At 42.1% G+C, this 19,199-nt stretch overlaps 2 protein-coding genes across 2 annotated transcripts in view; one reads left to right on the forward strand and one right to left on the reverse strand.

Moving 5' to 3' along the window:
* DOCK7 (dedicator of cytokinesis 7) overlaps positions 1 to 19,199 on the reverse strand; it is a gene marked incomplete at its 5' end in the record, with an annotated part of 97,752 nt that overhangs the window by 52,731 nt on the left and 25,822 nt on the right. Inside the window, 4 exons of the mRNA XM_008940614.1 lie at positions 12,507 to 12,669; positions 14,219 to 14,312; positions 16,975 to 17,117; positions 17,781 to 17,946. Coding sequence (XP_008938862.1) covers positions 12,507 to 12,669; positions 14,219 to 14,312; positions 16,975 to 17,117; positions 17,781 to 17,946 — 566 coding nt within the window. The remainder of the gene's footprint in view (positions 1 to 12,506; positions 12,670 to 14,218; positions 14,313 to 16,974; positions 17,118 to 17,780; positions 17,947 to 19,199) is intronic.
* Positions 1,477 to 10,444, forward strand: ANGPTL3 (angiopoietin-like 3). The gene is made up of 7 exons (XM_008940593.1): positions 1,477 to 1,971; positions 2,962 to 3,072; positions 4,243 to 4,360; positions 5,104 to 5,217; positions 6,717 to 6,812; positions 8,673 to 8,945; positions 10,263 to 10,444. The coding sequence occupies exons 1-7, from the start codon at positions 1,477 to 1,479 to the stop codon at positions 10,442 to 10,444; spliced, it is 1,389 nt and encodes a 462-aa protein (XP_008938841.1).

Here is a 19,199-nt window from a genome sequence, read left to right on the forward strand (position 1 = left end):
AGGATGAGGACCTTCAAGATTGTCTGCTGCACTGGGATACTTAGCAAGTCCACAAATTACTGGGATCTTTGTTTTATGGGACAGAACTGCACCTCTGGGTTGTGAAAATGCAGTGCTGCTTCCTGGTGTAGAAGAGTGATTATTGTTTGCATTTAAGGATAATTCCCACATTTGCTTCCACCCTATGCCAGCTGATTCTCTTTGAATGAATCCTCTTTCTCCCCACTGCAAGGCCTGATGATCTACATGCTCCTGCTGATTTCCTACACTTTGTGCAGATACTCCAGTACGTACAAAATATTTTCCACCAGTTAATCTGAGATCTAAAATACCTTCACATTATCTAATTATGGACAGGGAATTACCTGCACATTATCCACCTTTCATCACACAGCAAGGTCAGTGTATGAGATAAAACTTCATTTTTTAAATGTACACAAACAAGGAAAACAAAAAGTCCAGGGGAAGAATTACTGAACATAAAAGAACCTAGCAAAAAACTGCAGCCCTCAAAGCACAGACTATATTATGCATGGACTGATTTTGATTTCTTGGATCGCTATGAGTGATTCCAGAAAGAAAAAATACCTTCCATTCATACTGCAATACTACTCAAAAAACATACGTGTTTCTATGCAGAGGCCCACTGCAGGACAGGACATTTATTTCAGAGCACTTGTAGACTAGCTGTATGTAGTGTGAATCTTAAACAGTAAAGAGAATGGTAAGGTGAGAAATGTAAGCCAGGTATTATTTATCTCATCCACCTCTGGAAAGCAGCTCTTAAAAAATAAGTTTTATATGGTGTAAATTACTGCACAAACCTTAACATAGTAGAATCACATCCAGGCAATCTCTGGACCTAATTCCCTCTTTCTCACTTAATCTGAACTAGATGACAAGTAAATCCACTGCAGCACAATGAGTTACATCAGAAAATGGTGCAAGATGAGAATCAAGTTGTGTGAATCATCTGAGAATATTTTGCCCTTCCACAGCTTATCAAGGAGCTGCACAACCTGAAATACAGCGTCCAGTGCTCTTAAGCATGGTAAACCCTTTTATACCCCTGAGGCAATAAAAGGAAGCATACAACACAAACAAGAAGCCATTTAGCCCCTTATCAAGACTATGACCCAAAATTCATCTATTAAAAAGAGCTGAGTGAAAAACACAACATCATCAATAACATTTTATAACAGAAGTTCTGGCAGATGGAAAAGTTCAGAACCAGTTTAATCAGCAGTGTGCCCGTCCCTCAGTTTTACCTTCCCAGCTATCTACCCACATTCGAGAGGGGTTACATTCGTTCAAATACACACAGTTTAATGATCAACTCGTTGGGCTGCCTCTTCTGAAATGAAGAGGAGTATAAATAGATCAAATTCTTCAACCCAGAGCAGTCACACAGCAAAAACTGTTAGTAGGCAAAGTCTCTGCATCCTGAACAACCAAAGACTATCAGCAGCAGCAAACATGAAAATCATTCTGGTCTTTTTATTCATTTCCTCACTTGCTCTTTCAGGCAGAGCTGAGAAGGATTCCACCTTTGATTCTGCTGCATCTCCCGAGACAAAATCCAGATTTGCCATGTTAGATGATGTACGGATCTTAGCCAATGGACTCCTGCAGCTTGGGCACGGCCTTAAAGACTTTGTCCATAAAACGAAGGGGCAGATGAATGACATCTTTCAAAAACTTTACATTTTTGATAGGTCCTTCTACGAGCTCTCACTGCAAACCAGTGAAATCAAAGAAGAAGAAGAACAGCTGAGACAAACTACAGCCAGACTGCAAATCAACAATGAAGAGATAAAGAATCTCTCACAGGAGATGAATTTGAAGATTGAAGACCTCATACAAAACAAAAACCAGCTGCAAGAGAAAGTATGGGGACTGGAGGACAAAGTCACTAAACTGGCCGTTATCCAGCCTTCAGTGCAAGAGACAAAGGAAATTTCTTCACTCAAAGTAAGTAGATTTGTGAAAGCCCTTGACACACAAAGGCAAAGTAAACTGTAATGCTATTATCAGTAGTTAGGCAATAGAAGCTCAGGTTTTCCCTTCCTCTTCACTGTGCTGTTACTGTGTATTTTGAGAAATAAATCACTGTGATAATCTTAAAAGAATCAGTGTCTTAATCCAGTGTGTTGCTTATTTTGCAGTAAAATTCCCCACTGAAATCAATGAGAAAATTGTGAAACGATAAGGATCTCTACTTCAGTATCTTTTGTAAATCAGGTTTAATAAATTCTGTAGTAATAACAATGATAGAAACTTATTGCAATCAGGAAAATGATGCGATTACCAAGCCCACAGTTTGTATGCCAGCATCTCATTACAAATCAATGCACTAGGAACTGCCTGCTCAGTATAAAACCTGAAAGTTTAACCCCTTTAAAGAGGGACATCTCTAAGACCTATATGACCTCCAGGACCTAAGAACCTTGCAAGTGTTAAGAGACTTGATGTCAATACATGGAAGTATTCAGGTGGGTATAAGGATTCCTATGGAAAAGGAAGTATTAACTGTATTTTGTATAAAAGGGCGAAGCAACTTGTGTGAGAAAATAATGAATGTTTGTGCCTAAGAAGAAAGATTAATCCAGATTTCCCAAGCCAATACCCTAAATGTCAGGAACTGTTCCCTTTTCTGATCAGTGGCATACATTTAGTTTGAATCAAGGGCTAACTTCACAGTATGTAATTGTTCTGGATGTGAAAATGGAAGAGAAACAGCCACAACAAAAAAGGTTTACTAAGCTGCCAGTAGTTTGTCCCCCCCAAAAAAGGGTGTTCATCAGAGGCAAAGAAATTCACCCCTTTGAAAACAAAAGGCAATGTTGAATGGTTTGTGCCTCTTGGAACTGGCCCCAAGACAACAGCTACAGAGGCAGTGCCATGGTGAAGGTCTTCTGCTGCTTTTAACCACAACCCTCCTCCCTACCTTCCTGTCCTCAGGCTTTCGTGGAGCAGCAGGACAACCACATCAAGCAGCTCCTCAGAATAGTAGAGGACCAGCATGTGCAACTCCACAGACAGCACAATCAAATACTGGAGCTGGAAGACAAGGTACAGGAAAACCATCTCCCTTTCTCTTTTCAGAATTTGCCATCTCTTGTAACACTGAAGGAGTCAATGGCCCAACTGTTCATTTTGGTCAGTCACCCATCTTGTTCACAGCTTGGAGTGTAGTGGAGGGTATAAACAGTTCTGACTGCACACAGGTACCTTTTCAGGTGAGACTGTTGTGCTGCCAGGCAGTGGGCTATGGCCAGGGCTATATTTAAAGGATGGATGTCAAGAGGCTGGGGCCAGACTCTGGTCAGTGGTGCCCAGCAACAGGACAAGGGGCAACGGGCACCAACTGGAACCCAGGAGGTGCCACCTGAGCAGGGGGAGAAACTTCTTTGGGGTGAGGGTGGCCGAGCCTGGAGCAGCTGCCCAGAGAGGCTGTGGAGTCTCCTGCTCTGGAGAGAAAAAACCCCCCTGGGCACCATCCTGGGCACCCTGCTGTGGGTGAGCTGCTGGAGCAGGGGGGCTGGATGACACGATCTCCAGAGGTCCCTTCCAACCCCAAACGTTCTGTGATTCTGTGATTCACACAATGATCAAGAACACAGCTTTGAAATACTGTCTATCAACACCAAGCTGCTGTTAAGTCTGATGGCTAAATTTCTCTTATTATCTATCATATTATTGTTCTTCCATTGGCCTTCTAAGTATCATTACTTACTTCTAAGTATCCAATATTCTTCTTTTCCAATATTCACTCCAATAGGGAACCACGTTCTGCAGTTCAGTATGTGTCACTGTAACACTGGGTATAACTGACATGCCCATATTTAATCTATTCCTAAAAGGAGGCTATAAAAGGAAAATTATTTCAGCCTAAGGAACTATGGCTTCTATGCTCTTTAGATGTTGGTATTATTTGTCTAAGTGATGTCACCTGAGGAAATAAGTTCAATCTGTTTGCCCATTAAGGTACACCTCATGAGAATGGGTCATTTACTCACCTCATGAATCCTGCCTTGTCTGAGCAGAGGCACGGCTGACATGCATGCAGCTGAAAGCCACCAGTGAGGCTCAGAAGTTATTTTTATGTTGTAAATTGGGTATTCTAAAGGATTATACTCACAAGAAAAATTACTCTCTGCGTGACGTTGTTCAGCTTGATACACGAATCTCCTAATTTCGGAGCTTTGGGAAATTAACAGTTTGTAATTATTGCTCTTTCAGCTGAACCACATAGAGCTGCAGGATCTGGCAGAGATCTCCTTCCCGGGGGAGCACAGCGAGCCAGAGGGCACCCCCTTCCCTCTGCCCAGTGCCACGCCTGCAGCACACACATCTGACGGTGAGACCCTGGCTCCTAGAGGTGGCCACACAACACACTGCATTCGCAGGATTCCCTGGGAAAGCTCTGTGTTGGCTTTTAACAGCCAAAGACTAAAAGGAAAAGACTCCTAGGTTATACACAGTGCTGTGGGAAGGAGCTAGATGTCCTGTTTTGGAAAATATCTCATCATCTGCTTAGCCTGCTACACTTGTGCTTGTCTCTGGGGTGACATCAAGGAATTAAGTCCAATAACACAATAATCCTGTCCTCAATGTTCACTCTCCATTCTCCTCTTGCAAGCATGTGTTGTGACCATCCTTTTATTGACATATGCCAATGTCAGTCTTGGGGAATATGTCAGAAAACTAATTTCTGTCCCACTGGCTCATCAGAAGATTTGGAAGAGCTTTCTTTAAAGTTGAGATGTGGTTTAGAACTGTGGCAATGGGAATGGTATTTATGGGGAGCTCTACAAGGGGCAAGAAAGTCCAATTGTCAGAGTCCAGTCTTAGGCCTTTCCAAAATTACTGAAATTAAAGCCTTACCTAAATTAAAAAACATTGTGTGCAAACTACCTACAACTTGGCAGCCGTGCTACCAAGCCCAAAGCAGTTTGTCCATTTTGTGACATTTATCGTAAAATAGAATTACAAAAAAGATTGTTCTCCTTTTTCATGTGCCTCTATCCCATGGAGAAAATTGAGTTACAAAGCTGGATTACAACTTACCACATCCAAACTAGGATTTGTTTGCTTTCCTAGGAGCTGCTCCTGACTGCACTGCTCTTTCTAACAGCGGCCTGCGGTCCTCTGGGGTTTACACTATCAAGCCCAAAGGCTCAGAAGCTTTCGATGTCTACTGTGAAATGAAATTGGGTAAGACAGCTGTGCTACCAACAGTCTGATTTTCACATAAGTAGTTGCTTATAAGCCAAAAACCTGTCTCGTCCTAAAGGACAGGAAAAATTTGTCATGATGTATATATATCCCCACTCTGAACTCAGGTTTCCCACATCCTGAAGTCTCCTTAACAGTGTTTTCATTAACTCACCTGTTGTTTATACCAAGGAAAGGACTTTCAATCATGAAAGTTACAATTTCAACCATATCAATTCCTATAAGTGAATTATATTAGAGAGCCCAAGCCTCTTTAGCTACAGATAATGAAAATGGCAATTAGAAATGCCATTATATTGCAACCATGAATAGCTTTTCCAAATAAAAGTACAAAGTAAATAGTAAATACCTTAGTAAAATTTTCTTTTGTTAACAAGGGTTCTTGCCTGAGGCTTAGATATACCAAACCAACCCAAAGAGGAGAGTCCTGGAGACAAGATTCTCCTTTATCATGCCTGGGTGAATCAGATGCTACATATCACATAGGTCCACAACTGTCATGGACCAGAATGTGCAGCACCAACCCAAGCTCTACTTTTGTAAGAAACCCATTTACCTGTTTCTTTGGCCACTACCTAGAGGTCAGACACCATTTAATGAGTTCACTGTTCCATTTTTTTCACCCCTGCTCTGTGCATGGTCCCTTTGCCACAGCCACCTGGAGAGCCTGGGAGCATGCCAAGGCAAATGTAGCAGGGCCATCTCATTTGTTTGGATGTTTGCACAGAATGGCACGGGGTTGCCCTGTGCAAAAAGCTCCTTTGATTACATTTGTTGAAATAGGTCTAACGAGGGTGTCATGACCTGGTCAGTAGAAAGCCCCCAGCACAGCCCTACCGTGGACACGGGCTCCACCACTTCATTCCTCCTGTGGAGTTCCGTTCCCAGCAATCAAGCACTATCAGGAGGGGAAGTCTGATAATCTGATCAAACGTCCAGAACATTTCATATCTCTCTTATCATTTTCTCTCTGTTTGTGTTTCTCTGTCCTCATAAACAAATGTAACCCAGTTAAGGCAGCTAAGAAAGTGAGCCCGGTGAGCTGAGTCACCCCAAGCCTGGCAGAGGCCACTCAAACGGCCCCACGTTCTCTTCAGCTGTGCTCACTTCCATTTCTTTCATGAGGATTTAGACTAACCCCTTCTACCTCAAAACTGGAACACCCAAGAGCACTCATGGAGAGTTAATAAGGCCAAGATGAGTCAGGCACCTGCTCTCCCTGCAGCCCAGAGTCTGCACAGCTCAGTACACTTGCTCTCAGCTCTGTTGCAAAATGAAGAGTAAGTGGGACTCGTGGACCCACCTTCAATGCAAACCCATTTTCTTCTTCACCATGATGGAGAGTGAACTTGCAAAGGGCAGTCACAGCAGTGCTGTCTGTAGGTCAGCAGCTGTAGCCTCAGTTACCTTCCACCTTCTTCCTAGTGCTTTAAAAACTTAAGCCAGGCTTGTGACTCATTCCCCCTTCGCATTCGCAGGCACCTCCTGGACCGTTATCCAGAACAGAGTGGATGGATCACTGGATTTCAACCAAACCTGGGATGCCTACATAAATGGTTTTGGAGACCTCAACGGTAAAAATACCATTTTTTTGTGTGTCTTCTCTTTGTATCAGTTGATTTGAGATGCTGACTTTTCTTACTGAAAGGTGTTCATGTGAGAGCAGACAAAACCTGCCACCATACCTGAGCAGCTTACCTAATTTGTAGAACACCAGAAAGTGCTTACCAGAAAACGACACTCAGTAAAATTCTCAAAGACACACCTTCAAAAGTGTCTTTAAAAACTTTTGCTAAATCAAGGCCAGAATGCTTTAAATGTTACTTTAATTATTGAGGTTTTATTATTTATAAAACCACCTCCCAAAGCCTTTAAAATACACAGAAATGCAAAACCTCACCAAGTTGCTGTTGCTACTTTCATTCAAACTTTCTGCAATCCTGTTTCCTTTAAAACCAGAACACCAATTTCTCCAGCCTCAAGAGAGCCCAAAGCTGCATGTGGTCCCCTGCACAAACACCTCTGGCTTCTCCTTGCAGTGGCCAATCCCCTCCAGGGCTGGATAGGGTGAGGAAACACCCACAGTCCCCTGTTAATCATCAACTCCAAGTGCTGCCCAGCAACAGCCTCCCCACCAGGAATAGTTTCCCTATTTTTCTCATACAATGAGATGAGTCTACTTTTGTTTAAAAACTATTTCTACTTTCTAGGCATAGCACAGATCAAAACCCCACCAATATGGGCAGCAGTACTGACTTACTTCCACCTCTTTTACACTAAAGAGCTGTGATATCTCAATCTTTCCTGCATTTTGGGACAGTGGCACACAGCTGAGGTGGACTTTTACCTGTACAGTTTGTCTGATCATATTGAATTCTCCAGTTGCTCCTCTGTTGGTCTCCAATTCCTATACACTACACCAACATGGAGCCAGATCTTTCCAGTATCAGAAAGATTTTGCAGAGGATCACATCACTCTCAGCTATGTCCTAGTCAGTTCTGTGCTGTGTATTCTAAAGGTGATAAAATAGAAGAGGCTACTGCTCCTTACCTGGAAATTGTGGGAGTATTTTACTCAATAATCTTGTCTTCTATTGCTTTAAATGCCATCTGCATGTATAGCACATTCAGCTACACTATTTCTACATGTGGCAATTGCCTATTGTGCACTGCTACCAGCACTAATAGTAAGCTACTTAGTGAATATAATTTATGAAACTAATTAAACTAATTATCAAGAATTCAAGCGAAAGAAAAATTCTGATGTTAAATTCACTTTGTACAGAAGGGTACTGAAAGCTCAGTTTAGTTCTGCAGCTCTTCCCTTAAAAAATACAATTGCAATTAGGTTTTATGTATGTCACTTGCTTCATTTGTCACACAGTTCCAATTATGCATGTTTTAAATGTCTTGAGCTCCCTCTAAGTGTTTCACAAGAGGTGGGAAAGTTAAGAGAGAAGCTCCAGCTCATTTATATCTCTTCCTTTTATTGATCATCAGTGTGTAATTAAGAAGAGGTAAACAAAAAGAATGTAGCAGGAGACCTCTGAAAAGATCAACAGTCCCCAAGACTCATATTATTGATTTAATTAAAGCAATGAATAAATCCTTTTAAATACTATATTTTCACACATACTACCCGCCCGTTATCTGTAAAAACAAATTCAACATCAGTGCAAGTGATATGGGGATTTAGGGAAGGTTTATCACATAACCCCTTCCCCACTAACTCTCTGCCCAGTGACTTCTGTCCCCTAATCCTCACCTCTGACATCTCTGGAGCCTGGCACTGTGCAGCTGATTTGAACACCTATGTTACATCCTGGGGCTGGAAAGGTGAGGAGCTGAGGTGCGGGTCGGAGAGCCGAGGAACACGGGAAGCACGTCCGTGCCTAGTTCCATATTAACACCATCTACTTACCACGACCTTGCAGGGGAATTCTGGCTCGGCCTGAACAAGACCTACTCCATCACCAGGCAGGGGGAGTACCTGCTGCGGCTGGAGCTGCAGGACTGGAGGGAGAACAGGCGCTACATCCAGTACGCCTTCCGCCTGGGCGGCCCCGCCAGCGCCTACGGCCTGCGCCTGGCCCGCGTCTCCGGCAGCATCCCCAGCGCCCTCCCGGAGCACACCCAGCTCCACTTCTCCACTGCAGACCGTGCTGGGGGCGGCCCCGCCGACTTCAACTGCCCGGAGAACTACCTAGGTATGCTGGGCACAGGTGCCGTGGCTGATGGCAGCATGCTTCAGTGGGTAGTTACTGATACTAACCTGGCTTCAGGCAGAGCAAAGAGATGGCAGCGGCATCCTTCTGCTTGCAGGCAGGGGCAGGAGATGTTTTTTGTTGGGTCCTACAACAAGGCATCACCTTTCTATTTTACACAGAGGTAAAACCAAAGCACAGCGAGGCTGTGCAAATGACCAACATCAGAAACAGAACTGGCAGCACAGGTTGAGATAAAACCCCAGGATGATATTCTGAGATTTGAAGTAATGGGCAGTTCTTCCTCTGATGCCTGGTCTGCTGTAGCAACCCTAGGTCAGATTGTTTAATCTGTCCTTGAAAAAAAACAGAAGGCAAACTGAGTCTTAACTCCATTTTGACTACAACCCAAAAGCTAAAGAGTGATCACGAGTTTCCATTCAAAGGGAGATTTTAGCTGTTTGTAAAGTATACAGGCTACAACCCCTCTCAAAAGACCACAAGAGATGCAAGGCTAAAGACATTTCTCCTCAAAGATAATTTGATTACAGGATTCCCAATTCTTTGATTTTATGAAGGTTTTATGGTTTGCTAGTTTATAGTAGAAAGCAAACAATCGAAAAAGCTATTAATGATTAAACCACAGGATACAGAACTGCCATCCAGACACCTACCTCATGCAATGAACATTTTGTACAGCATTTGAGGCTTGAATATTGTTCATGTCTGAAACAATGCTGGGAGTGTTACTTAGCTCTAGTGACCATAAAGCAGATGGCCAATGCCTTCCAAAGAGCTAAACTTTCATTTTTAGCAGAGTCACAGCCAGTCCTTTGCAAGCAGAACTGTACTTATAATTTAAGCTCATGGTTAAGGACATCAGACAATAAAAAAAAAAGAGGATTTGTTTAGTAAAGGCTCTTCAGCCTCCTGTAGATGCAGAGATTTAACTATCTGTACCTAAGAGAAATATCAGTAAGTCAGAAAGTCAGTTGCAGAGGGTCATGGGAAACACAGAAGAGTAGAGATAACTTTGAAAGTGTCCCAATTCAGTGGCAGCATCTGTGCATGCAGTTTTCTATGCACCACTGCTTTTATGTGAAGCAGACCAAAATGGGGGTGACAACATCTTTATACTGGCCCTCTAATCCCAGGTCTAAGTGGGTATAATGTACAAGCACCACTTTGTTTGGGTAGCACTTAGGCTGGAACTGATCTAAAGAAGATTTATGCTGCCAACAGGAGCTGTCTACTCAGAAACTGAGCACAGTATGTCAGGGTACAACTGACAGTAACTGACATGACAATATTTGTCCTTAGGAGGCTGGTGGCACAGTGAATGTGAGGAAACCAATCTTAACGGGAAATACGTTGAACCAAGGTCAAGAGGAAGACTAGACAGAAGAAAAGGTTTGTACTGGAAGCCTAAGAAAGGAAGATACTACTTGCTCAAGTCAACCAAAATCATGATACACCCAACAAATTTAAAAAGTTTTGACTGAATGCTCCACCTGATGCATTTTAATTCAGAACATACACGCCGAACATTACTACATCAAAGACATTCATGTTATGTTTACTAGCATGTGTAAATCCATACACTGGATGGTGTCTCCTCCAATACATAAACTTGACCCATTTGTGATGGTCTTGCAGCATATTTGGTGAGTATTCCCATTCCCCTGAGCCCCATGTCAACGTGCTGTAATTTTCATAGAGCTTTCTCCACCCCAGGGTGAAACTCACGCCCAGGAATCAACCACCTACTCATGTATTAGATAATACTCCCTGGGGGAAGGGGTTTTCAGGCTGCTGCATTTGTTTCTGGGTTGTGTAGTAGGGAACACAAGAAGTGTTTCAATAAACAAAGAGGTGGCAAAATGCTACTGAAAACATTTAGGTATTACCCTATAGAGGAAAAAAAAATTTGTTTCATCATGTAACTAATTTGATCTTTGGCTCATGTTAGTGCTGAAAATTTATCTGGAAATACACAGAACCCTAAAATGGGGAATTACCCATCTTCCATTTGCTGACAGAAACATTCCACAGCACACGTGGAATTCCACAGCATATGTGCACACACACATATCAAGTAAGCCAGAGCACAGCCTTCAACTTTTAGACACCATACTTCCAAGAACAACCCAAGAACTATGCTTTCTTCCTGAAAGTTAAGAGCTCAGCTTCAAAGCTTACTGAGATAAGTAAGAGATCTTTTCTTCTCCTTTGAAACTGAATCAGAGCTGTCCCTTTACAACCTTTCAGTACATGTAACAAAGAAGGTAAATGAAAGACCAAGGAAGCACACAACAAAACACCTTTCAAACAGAGAACAGTTGTCTGTGGGGCAGCTCCAATGGAGTCAGTGGTACCAACCAACAAATCCTGTAGGCACAACCTATGTGGCAGTGTTGGTCCTTAGGCAGAAGGACTATTGTGGATGCTTGTGGGTGGCCAGTTGTGGGAGTGTTGACTGACAAAGACCCCAATTCTGCAGTTACATTGAGTCATATTGACTTGCATATCTTACCTAACCCTTGTACAGTATGGACTTTTTATCTAAACATTTCCTACCCTACAGAAAATGGTTTTAAATTCTGATTTGTCGGAGTGAAACAACTCTGCACAAAATGTGCTAATTACAGGAAAACTGAAAAAATACTTTTAATTCTCGTGGATTTATTACAAAGAAGAGATGACAGTGCTGCTTATTTCTGCTGGTGCATTGCAATGTTTAATTACCTGTCCAAACTCTAAAAAATAATAAATAAACAGATAAATAAAGCAATAAAGCTGTGAAAATACATGAGATATGGAATTTGACTAAACTCTTCCTTGTAAGCTTCGGTTTATATAAACCTGGTTTCTATTAGTGTAAATTTTCTAACAAGAAGTGTCAGATTTGGTAAGCTAGAGAAATTATTCAGCTGAAGAAGACAGTTCCACTCAGATGTGTAACGTCTTCAAGATACTGTGAAAAAGCTTTAATTGAATAGTGGTACATAATGAAAAGAAATCTGCTCCCTGCCTGGGCTTAGTTACAGAAAGGTTATTGTTTCCCAAGATACTTCAGAAAAAATTCTTATCGTCTAGATCATCAGTAAATGTTTTTTCAAGCACTGTAAACAGAGAAATTGCTTTTAAATCAAAATGGAAATATGAACAAATGGATTCTGCATTTTCTTCATTCTCATCCCCCACTTTAAAGAAAAATATTAAGTCACTGAAAGTGTCAGAAAGTAATAAAAACAGTAAGAGAATAATGACTTTAGCTGACAGGCAAAGGAAAAAAAACACATAAAACTGAAAAGAATTAACTAAATTTCACTGTGAATTTTGGGGAATGGAGAAACCTTTCTCATTATTGTTCACAGCCAAGTTTCAGGTAAATATGTTTGGCCTTTCACAATTGTGTATTTTCTGCTGTGTCAATCTGGACCCTTCTTGTGCAGCAGATCTACCGACAGAGCGAGTTTTGCAATGAACCAGATGATAAGGTAGGAATTTCTAGACTTGCCAGTCTCAAGCCCTGAAATGTGAAACATATTTCAAAACTCTAACCTGTATGTGGTATTGGGAACGTAGACATCCCTGGCAGGAAACTCCAGGATTTCTCTTGTAGGTCTAACTCTGCTGTCTGGGTAAAGTTTGACTTGCAGCAGCTCTGGAGTTAGACAGTAATGGGGATTCTCTGGAGCTGGAGATATGTCTATCTTCAACTGAGCTATAAGAACAAAATAATTATATTACAATAAATAAAAGTTAATACAAATTTTAAAACATATTCATGCTTTGTTTCTTCACATTAATATCCTATATATTAATTTTATAAATAAACAAATGATAAATGACAAACAATGTGGATTTGTTGAAAGCAACTAATAGTGAATCAAACTGATACCTAGGACAATTAAGGTAGCAGAAAATAAACACCAAGGGAAAGATGTATCTTAACGAGTCCCAAATACTGTTCCCATAGGCAAGCTGGGGAAATACAGTCTAGATAATGCTACTGGGAGGCCCAACTACTGTTAAAAGCAATACTCAAAGTCTCATCAGGAATCTGGCCTATCAAACTGGAAGGATACATCAGGAGTTGCTGCAAGCTAACCTGCACCAAGAACATGAAATATTTTTCTCAGCAAGTCAGCTGAGTGTACTGACAGGACACACTGTTGGTGGATGGCACTGAGGCTGGAATAACTGTAAAAATCTGGAAAATGGGAGAATTGGAGAAATGGCATCAAAGGACTAAGGTGAAACATAAGAAGGGCATGCATTAAGGAAAAGCAAAACATACAAGCATTAAAAAGAAAAAAAAAAAAAAAGGCATGGATCAACTGTAGAAAAGGGCTGGGTGGCAGCACTAAAAATAAGCAAATTTCCAGAAGAAAGACACAACACCTCTAAGATATATTTAGTGCAGTGTCATGGGTAAGACACTAGAGACAAATTCATTGTCTTTGCTCAGCGTGAGGCCTTAGGAGGAGCAGCATAATGAGTTTAGATCACCATGCTTGAAGAAAAGCATGGACAGATTGAAGAAACTCTAGCAGGGAGTAGAAAGCAATTTTAAAATCACAGCCTTTGAAGAAGGGCTGAAAAAATCCTGAGATTGGTTATGCTACAAAACAGAGGCAATTAAGAGTGAACTAATAACAGTATTCAAGTACTTGCAAGGTTGTGGTAGCTGCCCTGAGGGCATGACAGCCCATAATCAGATTAATTTGCTGCAAGATGGTTTTGCAAAGTTTTCTTAATACCTAAACCCACTACAAGGCCAGCTGAGAGCTGGGAGATGATCTAAGGAAGCGGTAGGATTGCTGTCACTGGAGATTTTTAAGTAAATATTGTCAGGAATAGCACAGGTCAGGGACCAGGGATGTTTCATGGCTGGTGTGCCAGCATTTTTATTTCCCTTTCTCAAACAGAGGTGGAGTCTGCTCCTGTTAACCAAGTGGGAGCCACGAGAGAGATCTCTCAGCTAGAGAGTGGTGTTTTACTCAAGAAAACACAGGCTCCTCAGCCCCTCCTGGGTTTAGGGCTTTGGGGGTTGCATCCTCTTCTCACAGACACTACTCCCAGGGTGACTGGAGCTGCACGTGCACAGGTACTGCTGAAAAACCTGCCCAAATGCCATCTTTAGTGCTCGTGGTCTGCCAGGGGTGGCTGTCAATGACTCCTTAGGGTTTTTTCGTCTGCTCACTGGGTGGCAACTGGGAAGGACTAACCAAACAGCTTAACATGGGAGCCAGAAAGGTCTGGTTTGATACCTGTGATGGGTCTCAATCTCCGTAACACCGACGACGGCCGTCTCATGTCAGCAAGGAACTTGTACAGATCTTCATCGCTCAGGCGGTCACCCTCCTGTTGGATGGTGGGGAGAAAATGGTTACCTGTGCCCCACGTCAGAACTGGGAGGGAATGAATAAACCACCTAACACTGCAGATCTCAAAATGTACCTTCCCAGAACAAGGTGTTAACATTAACATGCTAAATTACACTTCGCTCCTCCATCCTTTCTCCTTATTACTCATCATGACAGCTGCAGGAACTTCTCATCGAAAACCTTTTCTCTCCCCATCAATATTATCTTTTTCAAAACTGGAAGTGGCTATTAAAAGATGTCCCCAAAATACCCAATTTTTAGCAAGTATAATAGTTTGAAAAAGTATCTGTCATTCAGGTAGAGATCCTCACTGCTCCTCTGCCTTTTCTTTGGTATGAGTCTAAAAGAGCCTCACTTTTCAGGAGAAGTGTTAAGAAATGGTGGGAAGTGGAAGGAGTCTCTTGCCCAGACACATTCCAATACCTCAGAATTTTGTTAATTTTGGAAACGTTATGGAAAATGTGGCTTTGCCACCCTGTAACTATTCAAAAGCAGAAGATATCTGATAATAAAGGTAATGTCACAATATGAAAAAGAAAGCAGATGGAAGGAGAAAAATACTGAGTAGTATTCAATTAATTGTACTCAACTGGAGATAAGGAAAGGAGGATTGCAAAATAAGACATAAAGAAGAATCAAAAACTCAAAATCTTAAACCAACCTTTGGCAATTTTTAAAGGACAAATTACTAAAATAAGCTGGTTTGAAGTTGTCAAGTGAAAGTAAATAAATATCTGCTTTATAAATCATCACCGACTTAGTGACCAGATTTGAACTGGTGTTTATTACAAAGAGGGCTGCAGAACTTGGGCAGTGGAAGGGCTGCATGAGCAACCACAGAATCATAGGAATGTTTTAGATGGAAGGGACCTTTAAGATCACTGAGTCCAACCATTCCCCCAGCACTGCCAGGTCCCCACTGCCCCGTGTCCCTCACACCACATCTCCACGGCTTGGAAACCCCTCCAGGGGTGGGGACTCCACCACTGCCCTGGGCAGCCCAGGCCAGGCCCTGAAAACCCTTGCAGGGAGGAGAAATTTTTCCTCATGTCCAACCTAAACCTCCCCTGGCACAACTCTAATACCGTAATGCCAAAATCAACACTAATTACTAATGTAATACTAATTACTGCTGTAATCTTCTTTTTTTTTCTTTCCTTACTTTCTCCATTTTCAGTGACTACGTTACAGAACTGGATTTTATTCACACCTCAGGTGAAATGAACCTTCTCTGTTGCTGTGTCACTAGGACCCCAGAGACACCATTCATTCAGAGCCTAGGTTCAGTCACACTGAGTTTCATGAAAGCACCAAACACCAGAGGCATGAGTCACCCTCCACGTGCATGGTTTCCACCAGTACAACATCATGCCCTTGATGATATTTCTCCTTATTTACACTACTGTACTGAAGAGCAGACTTTGGATGGCTACCAACAGTGAAAGTGGCACGTTACCAAAACAATCAGGAAAAAAAGGGGAGCTTAACCAACTTTCAATACATAGGATCTAAATCTTTGTATTCCAAATGATTGAGAAATCAGTCCAAAAAACATCTGGTTGTACACTATTAAATCCCTTTTTATACACAAAGGCGACGTGGAAATAACAGTTTTCCCTAACCAGATGTGGCATTAAGCAAATCTTAGCAAAAATTAATGAGCTGAAACCATTTCCAAGCTTAACTAAAAATTTTATTCTGTTTAATCATGTTTTCTACTGCTTCTCAGGCAAATCCCAAGCTCTGGCTGAGAAGAGCTGCCACTCAGCAAAGCACCACTGGAAGTGAATGGTTTGTTTTCTCAGGCACCCCTGGATGTGTCCAGGGAGCTGATGCCACCCTCAAATCACACTGATGAACCCAGTTCTGAGCCCACTGATGTTTCAATGGGATTGTCTATCACCCAATGAAACCAAAGGAGTCAGCTGACACGCGACACAGGCTCGTAACTTCAAATTCCATAATGTAATTATTCATAGTAAACTTATTGAAAGAATCCATCAATCCACTCCGGACTCACTGCTGGCAGAACTAAGCACATAGAATCATAGACTGGTTTGGAAGGGACCTTTCAAAGTCATCCAGTCCAACCCCCCTGCACTGAGCAAGGACATCCCCAACTACAGCAGGTTGCTCAGAGCCCTGGCCAACTTGACCTGGAACAGTTCCAGGGATGGGGCATCAATCACCTCTCTGGTCAACCTGGGCCAGTGTTTCACCACCCTCAGTGTAAGAACTTTTTTCCCCTCTGTCTCATCTAAATCTTCCTCTTAGTTTAAAACTCTCACAACTAGTCCTGTCATAACAGGCCCTGCTTAAAAAGCCTGCCCCCATTAAGTACCGAAAGGCTACAATAAGATCTCCCCAGAGCTTTCTCCAGGCTGAACAACCCCAACTCTCTCAGCCTTTCTTCACAGGAGAGGTGCTCCAACCCCCTGATCATTTTTGTGGCCTGCTCTTGGACCCACTCCAGTATAATAAACCCACTCCAGCTGCTTAAAGATATCCAGTGAGCAGGGAACAGACATCACATGCCTTGAGAGCATCACAAATTAATCATGCAGTTCCAAACTGACTTCACACGATCAAATCACTCCGTTCAAGGAGCAGCTCCTTAACTAGACAGCTTCATACAATACCTGTTTAAAGAAGTTGGTCACTGTGAGAGTGGCTGGTCTAAAGCTGGTCAGATTGCAAGCCTCATCCCCACTGGTGGTTCTCTCCAGCGAGCGCCTCCCGACGATGCTGGAATTCCGCCTCTCCGACCACGACCCTTTACGTTCTTCCAGAAATAAAAATGGGGAGGAATTAAAAAAAAAAAAAAGAAAAACCAATAATCTGAGAGCCTACTTTTGTTCCAGTCAGGATTTTCTACGCAGGAGATGGGTGCTGCATTTGGAAATGATATACTGAGAGTGATCGAAGAGGTGGTTGTGCCAAGACAATCACACTCCTGGGGCATCGGGAGGCTGTGAAGCACAGCTGACTACTCCTGCTCCTCTCCCAGCAACCTCACCCCAGTGCCTTACTGCTATTATAAAAGTCTTTATCCTGTGGAGATTTATGTATTTCTCTGGCTCTGAAAGATGATGAAGTTGGCAGTTTTGGGGATGCTGAAGAGCAGTTTCAGATGAGCTATGTGGTTCACAAAGATTAATCCACTCCTTTGGAAAATGTTCATCAGCCTGTAACGCTCTCTCAGTCTTAGAAGCCTGGTTTTAAATAATATAACAGATGGTTTGCTTGTAAAATCCTTGAAAGATAAATCCATTTGTTATCATGGACTTTTCTGTTTTATTTCAACCATGACCCAAGACAATCAGAAGGCCTGGGGCAGGGGGAGGAAAGTGATAAAAGGAGCAATAGCAGCTCTAGGGTATGAATCAAGGCTTCAGTAAACTCTGTGTTTGTGGATGTTCCCTCACTCAGGTGCCAGGTACTGTACCTCCTGTGCCAACCTCGACTTCTGTGGAATCTCTCTCCAAACTTCCAGCACTGCTCACGATGTTCATTAAATGAATGGCTGTCCAGGCAAAAGGCATCCGATACTTGCCTAGTCTTTGGCAAAACTGTTCTGCCTGGCACTTCAATTTTTCCAACTTTTCCTTATTCTGTGAAGAAAATATTCAATCCAGGAGATTAAAAGGAGAGGAAGACGAATAAAGGTTCATTCAGCAAAATCAGCAAGTAAAACTGGTATCTTTTCTAACTTGCAATGATTCTGTGCTTCAACAGCACCTTCTAGAGAAGGATCACCAAGTGCTATGTGAACAGACTTCTGCTTCACAAACCTGCCATCAGGCCAATAGCACCAGAGATGGAACAGCCCACCAGTCAGAGCAGCTGCCTTCATGCTCTTAAACCTCCAGAACGGCCTGAAAAATCCCAGTAAGCTCATCTGCCCACTGGCCTTTCAAGAAAAGCTGAATTTTACTCTATGAAGTCTGAAACTGCCTTTCTTAATGTGATTTTATGCAGCAGGTGCTCAGATCGTCTGGAGTTGCGTGGGAAACTGAAAACATTCCTCAGATAAGCAGTGCCATACTCAAGAAAATGAGTATATGAGAGAAAAAAGGAAAAAGAGAGGACTTCCATAATTCTGCATATTAAAGAGCAATTTTTTGCTGCTTTAGGAAAGTTGTTACCTACAGGACTTTAAGAAGTCTCCAGACAGTGGGATATACTCAGGATACACTTTATGCACCTTGCTGGGAAGGGGATCTTGAAAAAATCACCTTTTCACCTACACTCTCAAGCATCCTGCACATATCAACTTACTGATCACAGGAAATGAAGGGTTTTTTACTTTAGTCATCTATATATATGACAAGAAAAATATAAACTTTTTCATATTAAGGTGCAGTGATATAAAGACAGAGACAAAACTGTGAACTTCTTCAGCTAAAAATACGTTAGAACTTTGGGAAGGCAAAATTTTGTTAGAATTTGATCAGAACTAAGACCCAGACTCTTTGGAAAAAGCATAATGGAAAGTCTCTGATCACAAGAAGGGCTGACATCTCTGTTTTGCCCTTCATCCAGTCCTCACTATTACCTTTTGACCTTCGCTTGACTCAACCCAATCATACAAGAAATGAGGAAGAAATTTCTGAGACTTAGAAGGAGGAAAGGCAAAGAACCAGTCAAACTGGGGCAGGGCCACATCATCCACTGCACTTTAAAATGCCCAGGACTTTACTGTACAGGACAATGCCCAAACTGTTGCAGGCAGGAATTAAAGGAACACTGTTAATGAAAAAAACAAGCACTAAGGTATAAAAATTGGAAGGTGTCCTTTTTACTATATGTAAAAAGGACACCTTCATCCTGCTGGTGAGTATGGCCTTTCTTTACAATATTAGGA

This window comes from Merops nubicus, unplaced genomic scaffold (genome assembly GCF_000691845.1).
Source record: "Merops nubicus isolate BGI_N331 unplaced genomic scaffold, ASM69184v1 scaffold5190, whole genome shotgun sequence".
NCBI classification, from domain to species: Eukaryota; Metazoa; Chordata; class Aves; order Coraciiformes; family Meropidae; genus Merops; species Merops nubicus.